Source organism: Vidua chalybeata, chromosome 5 (assembly GCF_026979565.1).
Source record: "Vidua chalybeata isolate OUT-0048 chromosome 5, bVidCha1 merged haplotype, whole genome shotgun sequence".
NCBI classification, from domain to species: Eukaryota; Metazoa; Chordata; class Aves; order Passeriformes; family Viduidae; genus Vidua; species Vidua chalybeata.
Genome location: NC_071534.1, coordinates 72,472,299 through 72,497,974, shown reverse-complemented (window position 1 = coordinate 72,497,974; position 25,676 = coordinate 72,472,299). Strand labels below are relative to the sequence as shown.

General features: G+C 47.1%; 2 protein-coding genes across 2 annotated transcripts in view; both read right to left on the bottom strand.

Moving 5' to 3' along the window:
* Positions 1 to 461: 461 nt before the first annotated feature.
* On the bottom strand, positions 462 to 13,346 carry LOC128788514 (uncharacterized). The gene is made up of 10 exons (XM_053943578.1): positions 13,332 to 13,346; positions 9,555 to 9,665; positions 8,984 to 9,052; positions 4,215 to 4,324; positions 3,235 to 3,320; positions 3,092 to 3,150; positions 2,855 to 2,990; positions 2,446 to 2,552; positions 1,771 to 1,912; positions 462 to 1,140 (listed from the first exon to the last, which is right to left on the bottom strand). Exons 1-9 carry the CDS (start codon positions 13,344 to 13,346, stop codon positions 1,862 to 1,864), a joined length of 744 nt encoding a protein of 247 aa, XP_053799553.1. The 3' UTR covers positions 462 to 1,140; positions 1,771 to 1,861.
* LOC128788513 (uncharacterized) overlaps positions 13,265 to 25,676 on the bottom strand; it is a 12,857-nt gene continuing 445 nt past the window's right edge. Inside the window, exons 2-10 of the mRNA XM_053943577.1 lie at positions 22,351 to 22,461; positions 21,780 to 21,848; positions 17,022 to 17,131; positions 16,042 to 16,127; positions 15,899 to 15,957; positions 15,662 to 15,797; positions 15,253 to 15,359; positions 14,578 to 14,719; positions 13,265 to 13,947 (exon numbers count right to left, since the gene is read on the bottom strand). Coding sequence (XP_053799552.1) covers positions 14,669 to 14,719; positions 15,253 to 15,359; positions 15,662 to 15,797; positions 15,899 to 15,957; positions 16,042 to 16,127; positions 17,022 to 17,131; positions 21,780 to 21,848; positions 22,351 to 22,461 — 729 coding nt within the window. The 3' untranslated portion in view covers positions 13,265 to 13,947; positions 14,578 to 14,668. The remainder of the gene's footprint in view (positions 13,948 to 14,577; positions 14,720 to 15,252; positions 15,360 to 15,661; positions 15,798 to 15,898; positions 15,958 to 16,041; positions 16,128 to 17,021; positions 17,132 to 21,779; positions 21,849 to 22,350; positions 22,462 to 25,676) is intronic.

The window sequence follows — 25,676 nt, the reverse complement described above, 5'->3', positions numbered from 1 at the left end:
ACAAAAACCCAAAATCATTAACATAAAAACCCGTACGAACACATGAAAATACCTACAGTAAAAAAAAGACGTACCTTAATGAACAATATTCACACCTTAATAATTCATTATAAACTCTTACCAATTAATGATTAACATGACTTGATACCAATAAAATACAAGAAAATGTTACTTTAGCCAATAAGCAGAATAAAATGTTATACCTAATAACTTAAAATCACACTTTATTAAAAATAGAAGACAGTAAAGCAACGTATCATAAAAACTCCCATTATTATCACTACACAGATATACAGAGATACGCATATATCTATATACAGGTAGATCATATACCCATCTCAACAGCAGCATCTGGGACCGATTCCTGTTTTCTCTCTTGTCTCCTAAATTTATTAGCCACAGAGGATGGAGTAAGGAAATCATTTTATTTATCACCTTGTTCTCCAGAAACCTGAAAAACAAAATGAAACAGAACAAAAAGAAAAAAAAGAAAAGAAAACCACATTTGAAAGGCAGATCCTCACCAGCAGCTGCTCCATCTCCTACGGGGGACCATATTCTAGGGCACTTTTGGTGCACTTGCCTGAACCTGTCAGGGCACTCTGTGCTTGCAGAAGAGATTTTTTTTGTCAGGGAGAGGCAAGGGGAGGAGAAGTAACGTTCTAGACAGCTCAAATCCATTACTGTGCCACTTCCTGTGCAGCAGGTCCTGTGACAGGATGGGAACTGAGGCTGCTTGAAATTTCAAAGCTAAAGACACCAGCACAAGGTGTCCTTTTGCTTTGTCAAGGAAGTGATTCCCAAATCACACAGCCCCCCCACCATCGTCCCTCCCACCACCACCTGAAAGCCTCTTGATTCTCTTCTCAAAAACACCAGGGACACCTCAGCGTTCAGCAAGTTCTGCCAGTGCAGCCCTCGGTGCCCCCGTCTCCAGGTCTGTCCCCCTTGCTTTCATCCTCAGCCACGTCATTCTTCAGCCGTGGACAGGAAATTGTCCCCATGTCTCCCGTACTTGGCTGGTTACCTTTTCTCTAAGCCGTGCAGGACCCACGAGAGGAGGCTGTGATCCTCTATCGGCTCATGGGCAGCTCTAGAGGTGACACGGGCAGCACTCTGTCGTATCTCCAGAATGCGACTCTGAAACAGAAAATGCAACTTGTTCTTTTACAGCCAAGATCTGATTATCTAACTTAAAATGAGCAATTTGGCTGGTACCCGATCAACTTCCAGCTAAAATGAACACCGCCTGTTCTCAGCAACTCCAGAGAAGGAAAGACATTCTCCCTTCAACGCTTCACACCACAGGTGCTGCTCTTACAAGAAGTATTCAGGTAGCAAGACAATTTTCTCTTTTTGTCCGAGGTTTTGATACCTGAAATCCTCAGGGTGGATGCTCCCAAACCCGAGAGCTCCCGGCAGGCGAGTTTCCCTCCTGCCGAAGCACTGTGCAGGTGACAAACGTGCTGGCTGGGGAAATAGAGACCCCAAAAAGAAAAGGCCCCGACTGCAGGAGCAAAACCACGGCACCCACGTGAGGCTCCACGACGGCAGGAACCGGTCCCAGTTTCAGGGGATAAGGATGGGACTGGTTTAGACACAACCTAAATTATTTCCCCCTCCACACATCCACAAAACCAACAAGGAACAGATTTTCAAGAGGACCAAGGCAGAATCAGCTGCTCCTTTCTGCTTTGTACTTGAGATCTTGAGGCCATACAAGCTTTTGTGGTTTGGGGTATTTGGGAACTGTTCTTTTTCAATTCTTACCTGGGAGCCCTGGTCACACAAAGGACTGCTGAGAAAGGAAAGAATGACCCGGAAAATCCTCTGGTAGACATAGAGCTCACAGCAATGTTTGTCACGCAGCCCTTCCCCAAGAAATCTGAGGATCCACTCGTGCTGTTTTGTACTGGAAGCCATAAAGAAAAATACCACCGTCAGACATTCAGACATTTCCAAAGGATACATGCTCCTAAGAGCACAAAACCCCGGTTCCCTCCGAGTGCCAGCTCAGGAATTACCACAGCTTCTTCTGGACTTCTCAATTTTCCATTCCTATCAAATTTAATCGCTAACATCCATTGGGAACAGTCAGTCTGCAGCCCAAACATGCAGTGGAAATGGAATTTTAGAAGTTGCTGTTTCTAAAATACTTCAGTTGAACTCCAAGTTACTCACCTAAACTCAAAGAGGAATTGTAGCTAGCCGGGGCAGAACATTCTTTTCTTGTGCTCACAGAGCATACGCAGCACAACTCCTTGTGCGCTAGTATTAAGAAGACAACAAAAACCCCACAGAAATAACATTTTGAATTCCTACATGAAACATAAGAAAGACGCTTCTAATTAACTACCCGTGGGAGAATGAGGTTTCATTGTATTTTTGCGGCTGTTTCTAATACATTTCTGAAGAATTACTGGGTACCTAAAGTGGGACTCTTACCTCAAAATCAAAACTGTAGAAAAGCTGGAGAAAACCTGGTACCTTCCTCAGGTCCAAATACCGGTGTGACAGAAGGAATCTCTTTACCCTTATGTACACGTGCTCCTCTGTAAAGAGAAAAGGTTGGCATGGTGGAGGAGGACAGCGCTCCCAATCCACAAGCACGGACGACAATTCCTGGAAGCTGCAGTCAGTGAGCGTGCAGCGCTCCGAGCTGGGAGAACAGCCCGGCAACTGCAGAAGGCCTTTGCTCTGAGGCGCATTCCCATTGCTGCCCACCCTCCCCTTCTCTTGCCCAGGAGGAAAAGCTCAGGCAAGAGCGCACGAGCACAGAGCAGGTGAGGGGATCGACACTCCCCAGGGCTCTGTTTTTCACCCCAGCAGTGACACACGCAGCACATCCCAGTACCTGGCTTCAGGATCTGCTGTGCCACACGAGCAGCGCAGAGGGTGAGGGAGAAGGCGAACATGAGGCTTGGCTGCCTGATTCCGTTCTGCACGGCATCCAAGAGATACGGCAACGGCAAGGGCCCAGGGAGAGAAGCCTGAAGCACAGCCCAAATGAACACAGCGGGAGCAGGAAGACATCGATCAGCTTCCGGGACATTTCACGGGTCACACAGGTAAGAGCCCCAATTCAGCAAACCTGAGGCTTTGGCGACGTCAGGATCAAAACACCCGGAAACCTGTGAGAAAGAAACCGAACTGCAGCCGGCTAAAAGCCGTCCCTGCCTCAAACTCCTTCAAACAACTTGCTCACGAGGAGGCAGGGATTGATTCAATACTCACCAGCCCATCTGGCCGAGGTCAGAGCTCTGTGCCCACCCAGGACACGGCAGCCAGCAGGGACCCTTCTCCCACTCTCCAGCACGGACCTGTGAAGCCAGGGAGAAGTTTACAGAACAGAAGCAGCCAGAAGATGCTCTCTACTTCCATACGCTCTCTGATCGATCACTCCCAAGGAAAGTCCCCACGGATCGGAAGCAACCACCTCTCATTTCTCCTCCGCAATCATCACTGCCTTGCCTTTCTGTGCGTTTCCTCCCGTGCCCGTCCCCAGAGCACCTTTAGTCCATCTTTTGTTCCCAACCGCAGCTCTCCAGCACAAATGCCACTCCTCACACACACAAAGCAAACGGTCATCTGCTTCAGCTTTTGGCTTAGAAAGTAAAAACCTCAGCGCGTCCGGCTACGTGATTAAAACACAGAGACGCACGGGTGGACATAGATGGAAAGCTTTTCAGGAGAGAAAAGAGCTGATTCGCTAGCACGCTTCCATACAGCTTCAGAAAAATCAGAATCCATAGCAACTCCTAAGACCCCTGCTGAGGAACCCAGCCCTCCTGGGGACACCCAATGCAGCAGCTACGGGAAAAGCATGGGAAAAGCCAAACTCGGGGTGAAAAAAAGATGACATCAATACAGCAGCCTGTAAAAAGCCTTCACACAGCAACAGTGGGAACCAGTCCCATTTGCTCCGTCCCTGCTTTTTGGGATGACACAAACAGGAAATGAGAACACGTGAAACACAAGGCACACCTATAGGGTGTACCAGGTGCTCCTTTTGGCAGCGTGGATGACAAAGGTCTCTCTGCGCACTTACAGGCAGCCCGGTTGCAATCCATCCTTAGCCCAAGCCTTCCTCGCCTCCCATTCGCCAGCGCTCTGCTCTGGCCTTTGGAGCGCTGGCCCCGTCCTCCCGCAGCAGCACGGCACCGGAACACAGCGAGGCAAAGCGTGTGCCGGAGCCGCCCGTGCTGTCAGCGTACCTGTCAGCTGCCGGCGGTGGGCAACTCCGGCCCTGCGGGCAAGGGGGAGACGGCTCGGGCACCTCCAGCGGCTGCTCTGCCCCGATGCTTTCGCGTTCTCCTGCATTTCCCTGCAGCGGAGGGGGTCCGGGACGGGGGCGGATCGTGTCAGAGTGGAGACGGCGGGGAAGCACGGGGAGGCGGCGGGAACGCGGCGGGACGAGACAGCGACGCGGCGGGACGGGGACGGCTCGCTTGACCTTCCAAAGATGGCGGCAGGAGGGGCGGGGAAAGCCGGGGCCCCGCTCCGCCGCCTGCGCGCCGCCCCGGCGGCATTTTCCGGCACGCGGCCGCTTCCAGCGTCTAGACAGGGACGCGCGCGGGGATCGGGAAAGGGGAGTGCAGCCCTGTTCCGACGCCGCTCGCCCCCCGCCCGCCGCCCCCGGCCCGTGAGCGCTGCGACCGCGCCTCCGCCGCCCGCCGAAAGCGGCCCCGCCGGGCCGCCCTCGCCGCTGCCGTTCTTCTCAGTCATCGGGTCCCTTTGCTGTCCCGAATCTCCTTCACCCCTCCCCTCTATTTACAGACACCGCCCCGCTTGCCGCTCGCTCGCTCCCGCGCCTCGCCCTTCCCACGCTCGGCAGCCGTCCGTCCCCCCTCAGCCGGCACCCAGCGGCGAGGGGCAGGGCGCTGGCTGGGGGGGGCTGCAGTACCGCTCTCTGTCCACAAGGCGGCAGCACCGCCGCCGGCCACAGCCGGGGGCTGCCGCTCGCCCGGGGGGAAGGGAGGCAGAAAAGAGCAGGGGCGATCCCCTTGGAAAAATCCTGAAAAATAAATGGCCCAAAACCACCCGCACACAAACTAAAACACACTGCCTCTAACCCAATAAAACCCCTCCAAAATCCTTTTCTTTTAAACTCTCTAGAACTATCTTTCATATTTATACTTTTCACATTCCCATTTATCATGTATATTGATGCATGATGTTATTTCGATTCTATATTAAATATCTTCTTCCTATGACTTCTATTTATTTATATTTTATCTTTTTATATATCCAGATATATGAATATACATTTCTATATTTCTATTGCAAAAATAGTTCTGTTCTTTAAAATAAAAGCCCTGCCTGTAAGCAAATTCTAGCTCTATGATATTAATATTAACGATCTCTTATTTAAAAGAAAAATGCTGCCTGAAACCCACCCGCCCGCGGCGCAAGTGCGGCAACAGCCCGTGTCCGCAGTACTGGCAAGGCCGCGGGAAATCCCGGCGGGGCGGCCCCTGCGTGGCGCGCGGGCAGTGCAGCACGCGGACCACGATTTTCCCGCGCTTTTTTTTTTTTTTTTTTTTTTTCCCATCCGCCATATTGAGAAGGTCAAGAGTGTCCCGGCCGCCGCGACACTTTCAAGATGGCGGCCGCGTGAGGCCCTCGGAAGGGAGAGGCGTTTTTGCCGATGCCTGTCGGCGCCCGCTCAAAACCTGACCGCCCGCGCAGCCGCTGAGCTCACAGTCCGTGGCCACGACACGGGAAAAAGCGAAAAAAAATCCCGCGGGGCGGCGCCGGCGTCAGGGTACCGTGCAGGCAGTGCAGTAGACAGACCGAGGTCCTCCTTTTTCCCGCCTTTTTTGCCGCCATATTGGGAAGGTCAAGCGAGTCCGCGACAACCCACTCCCAAGGTGGCGGCCGCGGGAGGACCTCGGGCGAGGGCTGCAGTACTGCACTCTGGCCACAAGGCGGCGGCACTGCCGCCCGCCCTGGGGCTGCAGGCGGGGAAGGCGCGCAAAGAAGAACAGGCGCGACCCCCTTCAAAACATCCTCTGCAATAAATGCCCCTAAACATCCCGCACGAAACCGAAAAACACCGACAAAAAAAAAAAAAAAAAAAACCCTGCCTCTAACCCAATAAGAACCAAAATAAAAAATCTTTTCTTTTAAGCTATATTTCAATCTATATTATTTTTATATTTTTTATATTTATATTCACATTTTGATTTAAAATGTATACTGATGTATAATGATAATTTGATAACTTCTTACATTCATTCATATTACTTAAAGTTTATTTTATTTTCTATTTTTATGCATGTCTTAATATATTGATTACATATTTCTATATTTAGATTGATATTTCTAAAAGGTTTATGTTGTTTATAATAAAACCCCTGCCTCTACCCAAGTCAAAACCTAAAAAAAAAACCCTTTCTTCTAAACTGTGTTTAAATTTATCTATGTTTTTCGCATTTCTATTGAAATTTGCATTGTAAATGTAGATTGATGGATGGTGTTATTTATATTCTATATCTTCCTATTACTTATTTTTATTTACACTTTATATTTTTTATCTATCTTTATACATTGATTATCTATTTCTATTTTTAGAATTATATCAAAATAAAATGTATATTCATATTTTTTAAAATAAAAACCCTGCCTCTAACCAAATAAAAACCAAAGAAGCCCTTTCTAATTTATTTTATTTCTATTTTTAATTTTTATAATAAAAGCCCTGCCTACTACCAAATAGAAAATTTTTAAAAACCCCTTTATTTTAAACTATATTTGAGTATTTTTCTATTTATGCTTTTGATATTTACATTTATAGTTTCTTACATATTATATTACAGTATATTGATGTACTATATTTAGATATATAAAATATATGACATGTCATGTGGTATAATAAGACATATACAGTATCATATCCATTATGTATTGTATCAATTTCTATGATTTTGGATTTTATATCTATCTACATATATTAATTATACATTTCTAGATTGATATTTTCTATGGATTTGATTTATATGTATAATCTATGTTCAGATGTACTTATATAAACGTACTCTAAAATACTCTATAGAGTATAAAATACTCTATATCAAACATTAGAACATCTTACGGTGATAGATAATATTATTTATGTTACATGTTCTATTTATATGTATTCTATTTATATTTAAAATGGAAATTTTATAGTCCCATTTTTATATTTCTAGATTTGTTTTCTTACATTATAGTTATAGTTATAATTTTGCATTTAAGATCCAATACCTAAAACTAAAATGCCAATACAAACAGCAACAAATTCCCACCCATACCGTCCAAAAATATTAGAATGGCTCCACCAGCCAACCAACTACCAGCAAAAAAAAACCCACACTACACTCTTTTCACTAACAATTCTTATCACATCACAAAAATTAAACAAAAATGAAAAAAAACCCTATACAATCCCACACAGCAAATCACAAAAACCACTAAAAAGAAAAAAAAAAAAAATCCAACTAACTTACTAAACTCCAAACCCTACAACAGACCCTGAACGTTACTAAAAAAAAAAAAAAAACAAAAAAAAAACTCTACCTCAACACTAACTCATAAAGAGAACCCAATACGCTATAAAATAAACTTAAAAAACCACCAAACCAATTACCGATATAAAAAAATCTAAACCACTAAGAAACAAAAAAATCACCACCCAAATAAAATAACTACCAAAAAAAATCCACCATATAAACAACCATGTTCCCAAAAATAAAACGAATAAAAACCAGCAACCAAATACATCAAACTACAAAAAAAAAAAAAAAAAAAAAAAAAAAAAAAAAAAAAAAAAACTTCAATTAACAACAACAAAAAAATTATTCCTAACTCAATAAACCCATAATGCCTCAAACCATCATCAAAACTAAAATACCACCTGGAAATAAACACCAAGCCAAAAGATAAATGGAACCATAAACAATATCTCCCAGATTCTCTGCAACAACAAAACATACACGACAATCAAACATACCAAATGAATAAAACCTCTATAATACAATCAACAATAATGCAATGACCAATATTACAAAAACCTCACTAATTAACTACAGGACACTGCCTCAAACCCACCAAAACGAACACTACATACTCACGCTAATAAAAGCCACCACAATCCAATTAAAAACCTAACCGCTACTTCATGCCACGACCCATAAAAAACATTGTAAACCTTAAAATATAGAATTTTAAATTATCTTTTTATAATATAAAAATATTATTTAAAAACCCAACCAAAAAAATCAAAACAAACCAAATCAAAACCAAAAAAAATATCCAACAAATTCCACAAAAATGAAATCCAACAACAAAACTCAATCCAAATAAATCCTTGCCATCAGCACCTGAACCAAGAACCATAACATTCAAGAAGTACACCATGTCCCTTAGCATACACCAAGCACGAACAAAAGAAAACGATACAATCAATTCCTAAGAACCACCTCCAAAGCGCTACACCAAGGACCTTCGGAAAATGAAAAGCCGCGCTGCCGGCACCGGGCGGAGCGCGGCTCCCGGCAGGAAAAGCGGCTCCTGCGGCAGGCAGAGGCGGCGCCGCGCCGGGAGCCCCCCGCCCGCTCCCCCTGCCCGGCGGGGCCGGCACCGGGCCCAGGGGGCCCCGGCGGCGCCCGAGCCCCGCGCCCGGAGCGGACGGAGCGGCCGGCACCGGCCGGCACCGGCGCAGCGCCCGCGCCGCCTCTCCCGCCCGCCGGCCCGGCAAAGCTCCCCTCGGCTCCGCACGCCTCGCTCCGGCGCGGCTCCGGCAGTCCCGCGCCAGCCCGGCCGCGCCCAAGTCCCCTTCCACCTCGGCAGCTCCCCGGGCAACGCCAGCAGCTCCCGCGCCACAGCCTTGGCTGCCGGGCCAGGGGCACAAGAAGCGCCCTCCAATGCAGCGGCACAGCCCCATTCCAACCCTTCAAACGCTGCGAGAGCTGCAGCCTCCTTCAATTCAACCCCCGGAACTGACGCCACACTCAGGTGCTCGCCTCACTTCAACAAGGGCAAATAAATGTGTTCTCCCCTTCAGTTTCAGCCCCTGTAAGAGCAGAAAAGAAGGGCTTGTCCTCAAATGAAATGCCTCAAGTTGTGGCAATCTTTCAAACCAGAGGGTTTTGGGAAAGCTGCAAAAGGCAGGCCTCAGAAACAGCAGAACTGCGATTCGAGCTAAGCATAAGATTTGTCAGCAGAAAAATTATATAAGAAGTAGAGGTGAACTACAAATAGAACAATGGGCTGTGTATTGTCGATTCCCTGACACCCCTGGGATACCCCTAACATCCTGGAAAAGGCAGGTTTTCCTTCAATCAATACCCTCAAAACCACACGTGAAAGGGGATCCCCCACCAGTTCAGACACGGTCAATAATGGAAGACAAGTCGCTACCCTCAATTTGAATTTCTTTCCTACTCAAAATACTTTTTTTTCTTTTCTTTTTTTTTTTTTTTTTTTTTTTTCTGGGAGCACCGGGGAGGGATTGGCAAGATGAAATTTAAAAGGGAAAGGAGAAATGTCCCCGCTACAAATGCACATGGGCTCACCTGTTTGGCTGCCGCTACCTGGCACAAAGGTTTGTCCCTCGGCACCTCCTCTGAGCAATGCTCCAGGTATCCAAGTGCGTATCCAGGTGATCCCCCAGACCCTGTCCGAAGCTGTCACCGTCCTTCCAAGGACAGCCCCAGGAGCCGCCCATAAACTCCTCTTCTCCAGCAGCTCCCTGTAAAATCAGCTGAGGCAAAGCCCCTAAAACAGCCGCCGGCAGGAGCCGGCCCCTCCTTATCCTCACAGTTCACACCTGGGGCTGCTCTGGCTTTCTTTCCAAATGAATTTAGAGACAAATTCCTATTTTTACCAATACCTATAAAAACGAAGCACTTGACAGGATGTAGTATTCTACACACCCCCCTCGGGGGGACGGCACCCGGCATGACCCCCCTCATTCGCCACCCACCTGCTCCTCCGCCGCAGCGTGCCTCCCTCTCCTAGGGACCTTAGGGTGCCCCAAATGACACCAGAGCCCCGAGCCTTCACCCCTTTTTCCTGGCCCCCAAAGAAGGCACAGAACGAGTCTTAACTGCCCTGGACAGCAGCCCAGCACTTGCTTCCATCCCTTTCCACATGTACATTCCCCGCGAAAGGGACTCTGCCGCAACAAGAAAGGGGGCAGCCCCCAGAAGGGTCGAAGCTCCTGCCCAGCCTCGCTGTCACGGGCGAGGGGCAGAGAGAGGGAGCGGCAGAGACGGCGGGGACGCGGCACGGACGGCACGGCACAGAGCGGGGGCCGCTCTCAGCGCGATGCCGGCAAAGCCGCAGGTCCGGCGGGGCCGGGCGGGGTTTGACCGGCACGGGGGGATCCGCCGAGAGCCTCCGGCCCCGTGCGGAGACTCCCGCAAGGGCCCAGGGGCGCCGGGCTCCGGCCCTCTGGGCTTTATTCTCCGGCGCCCCCGGCCCCGCGGCTGCGGGGAAAGAAGGAACGGGGCGACGGGAAGAGAAGAGGGCTAGCAGGGCATGAGAAAGGGTAGGGAGGGAGGTCGGGCTGTGGAGGAAAGCGGGAGGGCAAGGGAAAGGCCGGGAGCGGGGAAGAGGGATGGTGCACAGAGGAGGGAGAGAAGAGGAATAGAACGGAGGAGCGGGATAGGGACAGAGCAGGAAGGAGTGGGGGGGGGGTGGGGTGCGGGGTGTCGGGTTTGCGAGGGAGAGGAGGGGAGGGTCTGCGGACAAAGAACAGGAATACGGGGAGGAGGAAGGAAGGATGGAGGGGGGGACGAGAGGGGAGGCCGAAAAGGGAGAGAAAGGGGGCGGCTTTGGGGAGAGCGGGAAATGGGGGAAAGAGAGAAAGAAGAGGAATACAGGGAGGAAGAAGGAGGGGTAGAGAGCGGGACAGGACGGGGAGCCTCAGAGAGCCCCGACTCCACCCGAGCCCGCCCCGGCGGCCCGCCCTGCTCGGGATGCTGCGCTCGGCGGAGCTCGGCTCGGTTCGGCCCCGCTCGGCTCCTCCCCTACACTCGGGCTGTTCTCCGCTAGACTCGGCTGGATCGCCTCTTCGGCGCAGCTCGGCTCGGCTCAACTCGGAGCCGCTCGCTCCGTTCGCCTCCATTCGCCTCGGCTCGGCTCCATTCACCTCCGCTCGGCTCCGCTCGACTCGGCTCCGCTCGGCTCCGCTCGGCTCCGCTCGGCTCCGCTCGGCTCCGCTCGACTCGGCTCCGCTCGGCTCCGCTCGGCTCCCCGCGGCAGCGCGCCTCCCGCGCACGCGCACAGCTCGCCGCTCTCCTGCCGCCGAGCCCCGCGCCCGGCCCGGCCGGCGCACGGAAACCCCCGCGCCACATTAGACCCAGCAGTTTCTGCGCTAAACCCTTTCTGTCCTAGAAGGAGATAACTTCTCTACCTCCTTCGTCTCCTCACTTTTCTTCTTTGATTTCAAAATCAGAGTTACAAAAACCTACTCACAACTACAAGATTTAGTAAGTAGCCAATAATGTAGTCCCGTCAATTTCATAACCTACAGAACATGTTATACTTATGTTTCCACAATTAAAAAAAAAAAAAAAAAAAAATCACACAAGAGTCCTACTCACTGTGTCAAGCCTTATTTAAAACACACCAAAGAAAAAAAAAACCAAAAAAACCCAACCCCGAAAGAAATAGTTCCACAACCAAAACAGAACAAACAAGTAACACTAACTAAAACCCCACGTCCAAATACGCTCTGTTTATCAGTCACCAACCCGAAAAATCTCTTTTCTACGTAGCTCGTTTGTATACCTCCTCACAACTAACCTTATCCTTTACAAACACTAAATGGCAAATCAAAAAACTTACACGTAACATAAACTCTTCAAATAACATTTATACACTCATACCCCAAATGACAGGTAAACCACCAAAAGTAAAATTACTCAAATCATTACAAACAAATACTTGTACAATATTTAGTTACAAAACAACCCCCAAACCACACCAAACCACAAAGAAGTTACCTCAAAACAGCAAACCTACAATTTAAAACAATTAACCCACTAAGACCAAACATAAAAATAATACATATAAAAAAAACAAAACAAACAAACAAAAAAACACAAACAAACAAAAAACAAAAAAACAAACAAAAAAAAAAAAAACAAACCCACACCCACCTAAAAATACCCAATCACTCCAACACAAATTTACTTCTCAGGATCAAAATCGTACAACCTTTTAACAACCTAATTCTATTAGTTCTACATCTCTTTTAACACCTAAAATAACTACAACTCACACTTGAAGCACATCAAATGAACTTACTTATTAACTAACCAAATCAAACAATAACACATGTATAACGTTAAATAAATTACTGCCAAATATGAACATCTTTAAACATACTACCTTACAAAATAAAACAACTGTTCATTTTTTATTATTCACACACAATCATAAATAGAAAACATTTTTAAAAATATATAAATTGATGAAATCACAAGAAATCAATTTACAAAAACATTACTAATTTTTTTTTAAAAATTAATCAATCACACATAAAAAATAACTAAATAATATTTTCAAAAATTAAAACATCGCTGAATAACTTAAATCATTATTAAAAACTAAAATACTCATCTTATTAATAATTACTGCTTTTTATCTCCCCTACCGATTTAAATTTTTACATAGAACTCTACAAAAATCCTTAACAAGTAGATTTATAACTTACATTTTAAAACATATATAGATAAACATACTTAACAGGAGTGATCTACACACCAAACAAGTAAACTAACCAAAAAAACCCTAATAAAATACTAATATATTCATAACACAAAAACCCAAAATCATTAACATAAAAACCCATACGAACACATGAAAATACCTACAGTAAAAAAAAGACGTACCTTAATGAACAATATTCACACCTTAATAATTCATTATAAACTCTTACCAATTAATGATTAACATGACTTGATACCAATAAAATACAAGAAAATGTTACTTTAGCCAATAAGCAGAATAAAATGTTATACCTAATAACTTAAAATCACACTTTATTAAAAATAGAAGACAGTAAAGCAACGTATCATAAAAACTCCCATTATTATCACTACACAGATATACAGAGATACGCATATATCTATATACAGGTAGATCATATACCCATCTCAACAGCAGCATCTGGGACCGATTCCTGTTTTCTCTCTTGTCTCCTAAATTTATTAGCCACAGAGGATGGAGTAAGGAAATCATTTTATTTATCACCTTGTTCTCCAGAAACCTGAAAAACAAAATGAAACAGAACAAAAAGAAAAAAAAGAAAAGAAAACCACATTTGAAAGGCAGATCCTCACCAGCAGCTGGTCCATCTCCTACGGGGGACCATATTCTAGGGCACTTTTGGTGCACTTGCCTGAACCTGTCAGGGCACTCTGTGCTTGCAGAAGAGATTTTTTTTGTCAGGGAGAGGCAAGGGGAGGAGAAGTAACGTTCTAGACAGCTCAAATCCATTACTGTGCCACTTCCTGTGCAGCAGGTCCTGTGACAGGATGGGAACTGAGGCTGCTTGAAATTTCAAAGCTAAAGACACCAGCACAAGGTGTCCTTTTGCTTTGTCAAGGAAGTGATTCCCAAATCACACAGCCCCCCCACCATCGTCCCTCCCACCACCACCTGAAAGCCTCTTGATTCTCTTCTCAAAAACACAAGGGACACCTCAGCGTTCAGCAAGTTCTGCCAGTGCAGCCCTCGGTGCCCCCGTCTCCAGGTCTGTCCCCCTTGCTTTCATCCTCAGCCACGTCATTCTTCAGCCGTGGACAGGAAATTGTCCCCATGTCTCCCGTACTTGGCTGGTTACCTTTTCTCTAAGCCGTGCAGGACCCACGAGAGGAGGCTGTGATCCTCTATCGGCTCATGGGCAGCTCTAGAGGTGACACGGGCAGCACTCTGTCGTATCTCCAGAATAGGACTCTGAAACAGAAAATGCAACTTGTTCTTTTACAGCCAAGATCTGATTATCTAAAATAAAATGAGCAATTTGGCTGGTACCCGATCAACTTCCAGCTAAAATGAACACCGCCTGTTCTCAGCAACTCCAGAGAAGGAAAGACATTCTCCCTTCAACGCTTCACACCACAGGTGCTGCTCTTACAAGAAGTATTCAGGTAGCAAGACAATTTTCTCTTTTTGTCCGAGGTTTTGATACCTGAAATCCTCAGGGTGGATGCTCCCAAACCCGAGAGCTCCCGGCAGGCGAGTTTCCCTCCTGCCGAAGCACTGTGCAGGTGACAAACGTGCTGGCTGGGGAAATAGAGACCCCAAAAAGAAAAGGCCCCGACTGCAGGAGCAAAACCACGGCACCCACGTGAGGCTCCACGATGGCAGGAACCGGTCCCAGTTTCAGGGGATAAGGATGGGACTGGTTTAGACACAACCTAAATTATTTCCCCCTCCACACATCCACAAAACCAACAAGGAACAGATTTTCAAGAGGACCAAGGCAGAATCAGCTGCTCCTTTCTGTTTTGTACTTGAGATCTTGAGGCCATACAAGCTTTTGTGGTTTGGGGTATTTGGGAACTGTTCTTTTTCAATTCTTACCTGGGAGCCCTGGTCACACAAAGGACTGCTGAGAAAGGAAAGAATGACCCGGAAAATCCTCTGGTAGACATAGAGCTCACAGCAATGTTTGTCACGCAGCCCTTCCCCAAGAAATCTGAGGATCCACTCGTGCTGTTTTGTACTGGAAGCCATAAAGAAAAATACCACCGTCAGACATTCAGACATTTCCAAAGGATACATGCTCCTAAGAGCACAAAACCCCGGTTCCCTCTGAGTGCCAGCTCAGGAATTACCACAGCTTCTTCTGGACTTCTCAATTTTCCATTCCTATCAAATTTAATCGCTAACATCCATTGGGAACAGTCAGTCTGCAGCCCAAACATGCAGTGGAAATGGAATTTTAGAAGTTGCTGTTTCTAAAATACTTCAGTTGAACTCCAAGTTACTCACCTAAACTCAAAGAGGAATTGTAGCTAGCCGGGGCAGAACATTCTTTTCTTGTGCTCACAGAGCATACGCAGCACAACTCCTTGTGCGCTAGTATTAAGAAGACAACAAAAACCTCACAGAAATAACATTTTGAATTCCTACATGAAACATAAGAAAGACGCTTCTAATTAACTACCCGTGGGAGAATGAGGTTTCATTGTATTTTTGCGGCTGTTTCTAATACATTTCTGAAGAATTACTGGGTACCTAAAATGGGACTCTTACCTCAAAATCAAAACTGTAGAAAAGCTGGAGAAAACCTGGTACCTTCCTCAGGTCCAAATACCGGTGTGACAGAAGGAATCTCTTTACCCTTATGTACACGTGCTCCTCTGTAAAGAGAAAAGGTTGGCATGGTGGAGGAGGACAGCGCTCCCAATCCACAAGCACGGACGACAATTCCTGGAAGCTGCAGTCAGTGAGCGTGCAGCGCTCCGAGCTGGGAGAACAGCCCGGCAACTGCAGAAGGCCTTTGCTCTGAGGCGCATTCCCATTGCTGCCCACCCTCCCCTTCTCTTGCCCAGGAGGAAAAGCTCAGGCAAGAGCGCACGAGCACAGAGCAGGTGAGGGGATCGACACTCCCCAGGGCTCTGTTTTTCACCCCAGCAGTGACACACGCAGCACGTCCCAGTACCTGGCTTCAGGATCTGCTGTGCCACACGAGCAGCGCAGAGGGTGAGGGAGAAGGTGAACCTGAGGCTTGGCTGCCTGATTCCGTTCTGCACGGCATCCAAGAGATACGGCAACGGCAAGGGCCCAGGGAGAGAAGCCTGAAGCACAGCCCAAATGAACACAGCGGGAGCAGGAAGACATCGATCAGCTTCCGGGACATTTCACGGGTCACACAGGTAAGAGCCCCAATTCAGCAAACCTGAGGCTTTGGCGACGTCAGGATCAAAACACCCGGAAACCTGTGAGAAAGAAACCGAACTGCAGCCGGCTAAAAGCCGTCCCTGCCTCAAACTCCTTCAAACAACTTGCTCACGAGGAGGCAGGGATTGATTCAATACTCACCAGCCCATCTGGCCGAGGTCAGAGCTCTGTGCCCACCCAGGACACGGCAGCCAGCAGGGACCCTTCTCCCACTCTCCAGCACGGACCTGTGAAGCCAGGGAGAAGTTTACAGAACAGAAGCAGCCAGAAGATGCTCTCTACTTCCATACGCTCTCTGATCGATCACTCCCAAGGAAAGTCCCCACGGATCGGAAGCAACCACCTCTCATTTCTCCTCCGCAATCATCACTGCCTTGCCTTTCTGTGCGTTTCCTCCCGTGCCCGTCCCCAGAGCACCTTTAGTCCATCTTTTGTTCCCAACCGCAGCTCTCCAGCACAAATGCCACTCCTCACACACACAAAGCAAACGGTCATCTGCTTCAGCTTTTGGCTTAGAAAGTAAAAACCTCAGCGCGTCCGGCTACGTGATTAAAACACAGAGACGCACGGGTGGACATAGATGGAAAGCTTTTCAGGAGAGAAAAGAGCTGATTCGCTAGCACGCTTCCATACAGCTTCAGAAAAATCAGAATCCATAGCAACTCCTAAGACCCCTGCTGAGGAACCCAGCCCTCCTGGGGACACCCAATGCAGCAGCTACGGGAAAAGCATGGGAAAAGCCAAACTTGGGGTGAAAAAAAGATGACATCAATACAGCAGCCTGTAAAAAGCCTTCACACAGCAACAGTGGGAACCAGTCCCATTTGCTCCGTCCCTGCTTTTTGGGATGACACAAACAGGAAATGAAAACACGTGAAACACAAGGCACACCTATAGGGTGTACCAGGTGCTCCTTTTGGCAGCGTGGATGACAAAGGTCTCTCTGCGCACTTACAGGCAGCCCGGTTGCAATCCATCCTTAGCCCAAGCCTTCCTCGCCTCCCATTCGCCAGCGCTCTGCTCTGGCCTTTGGAGCGCTGGCCCCGTCCTCCCGCAGCAGCACGGCACCGGAACACAGCGAGGCAAAGCGTGTGCCGGAGCCGCCCGTGCTGTCAGCGTACCTGTCAGCTGCCGGCGGTGGGCAACTCCGGCCCTGCGGGCAAGGGGGAGACGGCTCGGGCACCTCCAGCGGCTGCTCTGCCCCGATGCTTTCGCGTTCTCCTGCATTTCCCTGCAGCGGAGGGGGTCCGGGACGGGGGCGGATCGTGTCAGAGTGGAGACGGCGGGGAAGCACGGGGAGGCGGCGGGAACGCGGCGGCGCGGCGGGACGAGACAGCGACGCGGCGGGACGGGGACGGCTCGCTTGACCTTCCAAAGATGGCGGCAGGAGGGGCGGGGAAAGCCGGGGCCCCGCTCCGCCGCCTGCGCGCCGCCCCGGCGGCATTTTCCGGCACGCGGTCGCTTCCAGCGTCTAGAGAGGGACGCGCGCGGGGATCGGGAAAGGGGAGTGCAGCCCTGTTCCGACGCCGCTCGCCCCCCGCCCGCCGCCCCCGGCCCGTGAGCGCTGCGACCGCGCCTCCGCCGCCCGCCGAAAGCGGCCCCGCCGGGCCGCCCTCGCCGCTGCCGTTCTTCTCGGTCATCGGGTCCCTTTGCTCTCCCGAATCTCCTTCACCCCTCCCCTCTATTTACAGACACCGCCCCGCTTGCCGCTCGCTCGCTCCCGCGCCTCGCCCTTCCCACGCTCGGCAGCCGTCCTTCCCCCCTCAGCCGGCACCCAGCGGCGAGGGGCAGGGCGCTGGCTGGGGGGGGCTGCAGTACCGCTCTCTGTCCACAAGGCGGCAGCACCGCCGCCGGCCACAGCCGGGGGCTGCCGCTCGCCCGGAGGGAAGGGAGGCAGAAAAGAACAGGGGCGATCCCCTTGGAAAAATCCTGAAAAATAAATGGCCCAAAACCACCCGCACACAAACTAAAACACACTGCCTCTAACCCAATAAAACCCCTCCAAAATCCTTTTCTTTTAAACTCTCTAGAACTATCTTTCATATTTATACTTTTCACATTCCCATTTATCATGTATATTGATGCATGATGTTATTTCGATTCTATATTAAATATCTTCTTCCTATGACTTCTATTTATTTATATTTTATCTTTTTATATATCCAGATATATTAATATACATTTCTATATTTCTATTGCAAAAATAGTTCTGTTCTTTAAAATAAAAGCCCTGCCTGTAAGCAAATTCTAGCTCTATGATATTAATATTAACGATCTCTTATTTAAAAGAAAAATGCTGCCTGAAACCCACCCGCCCGCGGCGCAAGTGCGGCAACAGCCCGTGTCCGCAGTACTGGCAAGGCCGCGGGAAATCCCGGCGGGGCGGCCCCTGCGTGGCGCGCGGGCAGTGCAGCACGCGGACCACGATTTTCCCGCGCTTTTTTTTTTTTTTTTTTTTTTTCATCCGCCATATTGAGAAGGTCAAGAGTGTCCCGGCCGCCGCGACACTTTCAAGATGGCGGCCGCGTGAGGCCCTCGGAAGGGAGAGGCGTTTTTGCCGATGCCTGTCGGCGCCCGCTCAAAACCTGACCGCCCGCGCAGCCGCTGAGCTCACAGTCCGTGGCCACGACACGGGAAAAAGCGAAAAAAAATCCCGCGGGGCGGCGCCGGCGTCAGGGTGCCGTGCAGGCAGTGCAGTAGACAGACCGAGGTCCTCCTTTTTCCCGCCTTTTTTGCCGCCATATTGGGAAGGTCAAGCGAGTCCGCGACAACCCACTCCCAAGGTGGCGGCCGCGGGAGGACCTCGGGCGAGGGCTGCAGTACTGCACTCTGGCCACAAGGCGGCGGCACTGCCGCCCGCCCTGGGGCTGCAGGCGGGGAAGGCGCGCAAAGAAGAACAGGCGCGACCCCCTTCAAAACATCCTCTGCAATAAATGCCCCTAAACATCCCGCACGAAACCGAAAAACACCGACAAAAAAAAAAAAAAAAAAAAAAAACCTGCCTCTAACCCAATAAGAACCAAAATAAAAAATCTTTTCTTTTAAGCTATATTTCAATCTATATTATTTTTATATTTTTTATATTTATATTCACATTTTGATTTAAAATGTATACTGATGTATAATGATAATTTGATAATTTCTTACATTCATTCATATTACTTAAAGTTTATTTTATTTTCTATTTTTATGCATGTCTTAATATATTGATTACATATTTCTATATTTAGATTGATATTTCTAAAAGGTTTATATTGTTTATAATAAAACCCCTGCCTCTACCCAAGTCAAAACCTAAAAAAAAAACCCTTTCTTCTAAACTGTGTTTAAATTTATCTATGTTTTTCGCATTTCTATTGAAATTTGCATTGTAAATGTAGATTGATGGATGGTGTTATTTATATTCTATATCTTCCTATTACTTATTTTTATTTACACTTTATATTTTTTATCTATCTTTATACATTGATTATCTATTTCTATTTTTAGAATTATATCAAAATAAAATGTATATTCATATTTTTTAAAATAAAAACCCTGCCTCTAACCAAATAAAAACCAAAGAAGCCCTTTCTAATTTATTTTATTTCTATTTTTAATTTTTATAATAAAAGCCCTGCCTACTACCAAATAGAAAATTTTAAAAACCCCTTTATTTTAAACTATATTTGAATATTTTTCTATTTATGCTTTTGATATTTACATTTATAGTTTCTTACATATTATATTACAGTATATTGATGTACTATATTTAGATATATAAAATATATGACATGTCATGTGGTATAATAAGACATATACAGTATCATATCCATTATGTATTGTATCAATTTCTATGATTTTGGATTTTATATCTATCTACATATATTAATTATACATTTCTAGATTGATATTTTCTATGGATTTGATTTATATGTATAATCTATGTTCATATGTACTTATATAAACATACTCTAAAATACTCTATAGAGTATAAAATACTCTATATCAAACATTAGAACATCTTACGGTGATAGATAATATTATTTATGTTACATGTTCTATTTATATGTATTCTATTTATATTTAAAATGGAAGTTTTATATTCCCATTTTTATATTTCTAGATTTGTTTTCTTACATTATAGTTATAGTTATAATTTTGCATTTAAGATCCAATACCTAAAACTAAAATGCCAATACAAACAGCAACAAATTCCCACCCATACCGTCCAAAAATATTAGAATGGCTCCACCAGCCAACCAACTACCAGCAAAAAAAACCCACACTACACTCTTTTCACTAACAATTCTTATCACATCACAAAAATTAAAAAAAAATAAAAAAAAACCCTATACAATCCCACACAGCAAATCACAAAAACCACTAAAAAGAAAAAAAAAAAAAATCCAACTAACTTACTAAACTCCAAACCCTACAACAGACCCTGAACGTTACTAAAAAAAAAAAAAAACAAAAAAAAAACTCTACCTCAACACTAACTCATAAAGAGAACCCAATACGCTATAAAATAAATTTAAAAAACCACCAAACCAATTACCGATATAAAAAAATCTAAACCACTAAGAAACAAAAAAATCACCACCCAAATAAAATAACTACCAAAAAAAATCCACCATATAAACAACCATGTTCCCAAAAATAAAACGAATAAAAACCAGCAACCAAATACATCAAACTACAAAAAAAAAAAAAAAAAAAAAAAAAAAAAAAAAAAAAAACTTCAATTAACAACAACAAAAAAATGATTCCTAACTCAATAAACCCATAATGCCTCAAACCATCATCAAAACTAAAATACCACCTGGAAATAAACACCAAGCCAAAAGATAAATGGAACCATAAACAATATCTCCCAGATTCTCTGCAACAACAAAACATACACGACAATCAAACATACCAAATGAATAAAACCTCTATAATACAATCAACAATAATGCAATGACCAATATTACAAAAACCTCACTAATTAACTACAGGACACTGCCTCAAACCCACCAAAACGAACACTACATACTCACGCTAATAAAAGCCACCACAATCCAATTAAAAACCTAACCGCTACTTCATGCCACGACCCATAAAAAACATTGTAAACCTTAAAATATAGAATTTTAAATTATCTTTTTATAATATAAAAATATTATTTAAAAACCCAACCAAAAAAATCAAATCAAAACAAAAAAAATCCACCAAATTCCACAAAAATGAAATCCAACAACAAAACTCAATCCAAATAAATCCTTGCCATCAGCACCTGAACCAAGAACCATAACATTCAAGAAGTACACCATGTCCCTTAGCATACACCAAGCACGAACAAAAGAAAACGATACAATCAATTCCTAAGAACCACCTCCAAAGCGCTACACCAAGGACCTTCGGAAAATGAAAAGCCGCGCTGCCGGCACCGGGCGGAGCGCGGCTCCCGGCAGGAAAGCGGCTCCTGCGGCAGGCAGAGGCGGCGCCGCGCCGGGAGCCCCCCGCCCGCTCCCCCTGCCCGGCGGGGCCGGCACCGGGCCCAGGGGGCCCCGGCGGCGCCCGAGCCCCGCGCCCGGAGCGGACGGAGCGGCCGGCACCGGCCGGCACCGGCGCAGCGCCCGCGCCGCCTCTCCCGCCCGCCGGCCCGGCAAAGCTCCCCTCGGCTCCGCACGCCTCGCTCCGGCGCGGCTCCGGCAGTCCCGCGCCAGCCCGGCCGCGCCCAAGTCCCCTTCCACCTCGGCAGCTCCCCGGGCAACGCCAGCAGCTCCCGCGCCACAGCCTTGGCTGCCGGGCCAGGGGCACAAGAAGCGCCCTCCAATGCAGCGGCACAGCCCCATTCCAACCCTTCAAACGCTGCGAGAGCTGCAGCCTCCTTCAATTCAACCCCCGGAACTGACGCCACACTCAGGTGCTCGCCTCACTTCAACAAGGGCAAATAAATGTGTTCTCCCCTTCAGTTTCAGCCCCTGTAAGAGCAGAAAAGAAGGGCTTGTCCTCAAATGAAATGCCTCAAGTTGTGGCAATCTTTCAAACCAGAGGGTTTTGGGAAAGCTGCAAAAGGCAGGCCTCAGAAACAGCAGAACTGCGATTCGAGCTAAGCATAAGATTTGTCAGCAGAAAAATTATATAAGAAGTAGAGGTGAACTACAAATAGAACAATGGGCTGTGTATTGTCGATTCCCTGACACCCCTGGGATACCCCTAACATCCTGGAAAAGGCAGGTTTTCCTTCAATCAATACCCTCAAAACCACACGTGAAAGGGGATCCCCCACCAGTTCAGACACGGTCAATAATGGAAGACAAGTCGCTACCCTCAATTTGAATTTCTTTCCTACTCAAGATACTTTTTTTTCTTTTCTTTTTTTTCTTTTTTTTTTTTTTTCTGGGAGCACCGGGGAGGGATTGGCAAGATGAAATTTAAAAGGGAAAGGAGAAATGTCCCCGCTACAAATGCACATGGGCTCACCTGTTTGGCTGCCGCTACCTGGCACAAAGGTTTGTCCCTCGGCACCTCCTCTGAGCAATGCTCCAGGTATCCAAGTGCGTATCCAGGTGATCCCCCAGACCCTGTCCGAAGCTGTCACCGTCCTTCCAAGGACAGCCCCAGGAGCCGCCCATAAACTCCTCTTCTCCAGCAGCTCCCTGTAAAATCAGCTGAGGCAAAGCCCCTAAAACAGCCGCCGGCAGGAGCCGGCCCCTCCTTATCCTCACAGTTCACACCTGGGGCTGCTCTGGCTTTCTTTCCAAATGAATTTAGAGACAAATTCCTATTTTTACCAATACCTATAAAAACGAAGCACTTGACAGGATGTAGTATTCTACACACCCCCCTCGGGGGGACGGCACCCGGCATGACCCCCCTCATTCGCCACCCACCTGCTCCTCCGCCGCAGCGTGCCTCCCTCTCCTAGGGACCTTAGGGTGCCCCAAATGACACCAGAGCCCCGAGTCTTCACCCCTTTTTCCTGGCCCCCAAAGAAGGCACAGAACGAGTCTTAACTGCCCTGGACAGCAGCCCAGCACTTGCTTCCATCCCTTTCCACATGTACATTCCCCCCGAAAGGGACTCTGCCGCAACAAGAAAAGGGGGCAGCCCCCAGAAGGGTCGAAGCTCCTGCCCAGCCTCGCTGTCACGGGCGAGGGGCAGAGAGAGGGAGCGGCAGAGACGGCGGGGACGCGGCACGGACGGCACGGCACAGAGCGGGGGCCGCTCTCAGCGCGATGCCGGCAAAGCCGCAGGTCCGGCGGGGCCGGGCGGGGTTTGACCGGCACGGGGGGATCCGCCGAGAGCCTCCGGCCCCGTGCGGGGACTCCCGCAAGGGCCCAGGGGCGCCGGGCTCCGGCCCTCTGGGCTTTATTCTCCGGCGCCCCCGGCCCCGCGGCTGCGGGGAAAGAAGGAACGGGGCGACGGGAAGAGAAGAGGGCTAGCAGGGCATGAGAAAGGGTAGGGAGGGAGGTCGGGCTGTGGAGGAAAGCGGGAGGGCAAGGGAAAGGCCGGGAGCGGGGAAGAGGGATGGTGCACAGAGGAGGGAGAGAAGAGGAATAGAACGGAGGAGCGGGATAGGGACAGAGCAGGAAGGAGTGGGGGGGGGGGGGGGCGGGGTGTCGGGTTTGCGAGGGAGAGGAGGGGAGGGTCTGCGGACAAAGAACAGGAATACGGGGAGGAGGAAGGAAGGATGGAGGGGGGGACGAGAGGGGAGGCCGAAAAGGGAGAGAAAGGGGTCGGCTTTGGGGAGAGCGGGAAATGGGGGAAAGAGAGAAAGAAGAGGAATACGGGGAGGAAGAAGGAGGGGTAGAGAGCGGGACAGGACGGGGAGCCTCAGAGAGCCCCGACTCCACCCGAGCCCGCCCCGGCGGCCCGCCCTGCTCGGGATGCTGCGCTCGGCGGAGCTCGGCTCGGTTCGGCCCCGCTCGGCTCCTCGCCTACACTCGGGCTGTTCTCCGCTAGACTCGGCTGGATCGCCTCTTCGGCGCAGCTCGGCTCGGCTCAACTCGGAGCCGCTCGCTCCGTTCGCCTCCATTCGCCTCGGCTCGGCTCCATTCACCTCCGCTCGGCTCCGCTCGACTCGGCTCCGCTCGGCTCCGCTCGGCTCCATCACGCTCGGCTCCGCTCGGCTCACTCGGCTCCGCTCGGCTCCGCTCGGCTCCCCGCGGCAGCGCGCCTCCCGCGCACGCGCACAGCTCGCCGCTCTCCTGCCGCCGAGCCCCGCGCCCGGCCCGGCCGGCGCACGGAAACCCCCGCGCCACATTAGACCCAGCAGTTTCTGCGCTAAACCCTTTCTGTCCTAGAAGGAGATAACTTCTCTACCTCCTTCGTCTCCTCACTTTTCTTCTTTGATTTCAAAATCAGAGTTACAAAAACCTACTCACAACTACAAGATTTAGTAAGTAGCCAATAATGTAGTCCCGTCAATTTCATAACCTACAGAACACGTTATACTTATGTTTCCACAATTAAAAAAAAAAAAAAAAAAATCACACAAGAGTCCTACTCACTGTGTCAAGCCTTATTTAAAACACACCAAAGAAAAAAAAAAACAAAAAAACCCAACCCCGAAAGAAATAGTTCCACAACCAAAACAGAACAAACAAGTAACACTAACTAAAACCCCACGTCCAAATACGCTCTGTTTATCAGTCACCAACCCGAAAAATCTCTTTTCTACGTAGCTCGTTTGTATACCTCCTCACAACTAACCTTATCCTTTACAAACACTAAATTGCAAATCAAAAAACTTACACGTAACATAAACTCTTCAAATAACATTTATACACTCATACCCCAAATGACAGGTAAACCACCAAAAGTAAAATTACTCAAATCATTACAAACAAATACTTGTACAATATTTAGTTACAAAACAACCCCCAAACCACACCAAACCACAAAGAAGTTACCTCAAAACAGCAAACCTACAATTTAAAACAATTAACCCACTAAGACCAAACATAACAATAATACACAAACAAAAAACAAACAAACAAAAAAAAAAAAAAAAAAACAAAAAACAAAAAAAAAAAAAAAAGAACACCCACCTAAAAATACCCAATCACTCCAACACAAATTTACTTCTCAGGATCAAAATCGTACAACCTTTTAACAACCTAATTCTATTAGTTCTACATCTCTTTTAACACCTAAAATAACTACAACTCACACTTGAAGCACATCAAATGAACTTACTTATTAACTAACCAAATCAAACAATAACACATGTATAACGTTAAATAAATTACTGCCAAATATGAACATCTTTAAACATACTACCTTACAAAATAAAACAACTGTTCATTTTTTATTATTCACACACAATCATAAATAGAAAACATTTTTAAAAATATATAAATTGATGAAATCACAAGAAATCAATTTACAAAAACATTACTAATTTTTTTTTAAAAATTAATCAATCACACATAAAAAATAACTAAATAATATTTTCAAAAATTAAAACATCGCTGAATAACTTAAATCATTATTAAAAACTAAAATACTCATCTTATTAATAATTACTGCTTTTTATCTCCCCTACCGATTTAAATTTTTACATAGAACTCTACAAAAATCCTTAACAAGTAGATTTATAACTTACATTTTAAAACATATATAGATAAACATACTTAACAGGAGTGATCTACACACCAAACAAGTAAACTAACCAAAAAAAACCCTAATAAAATACTAATATATTCATAACACAAAAACCCAAAATCATGAACATAAAAACCCGTACGAACACATGAAAATACCTACAGTAAAAAAAAGACGTACCTTAATGAACAATATTCACA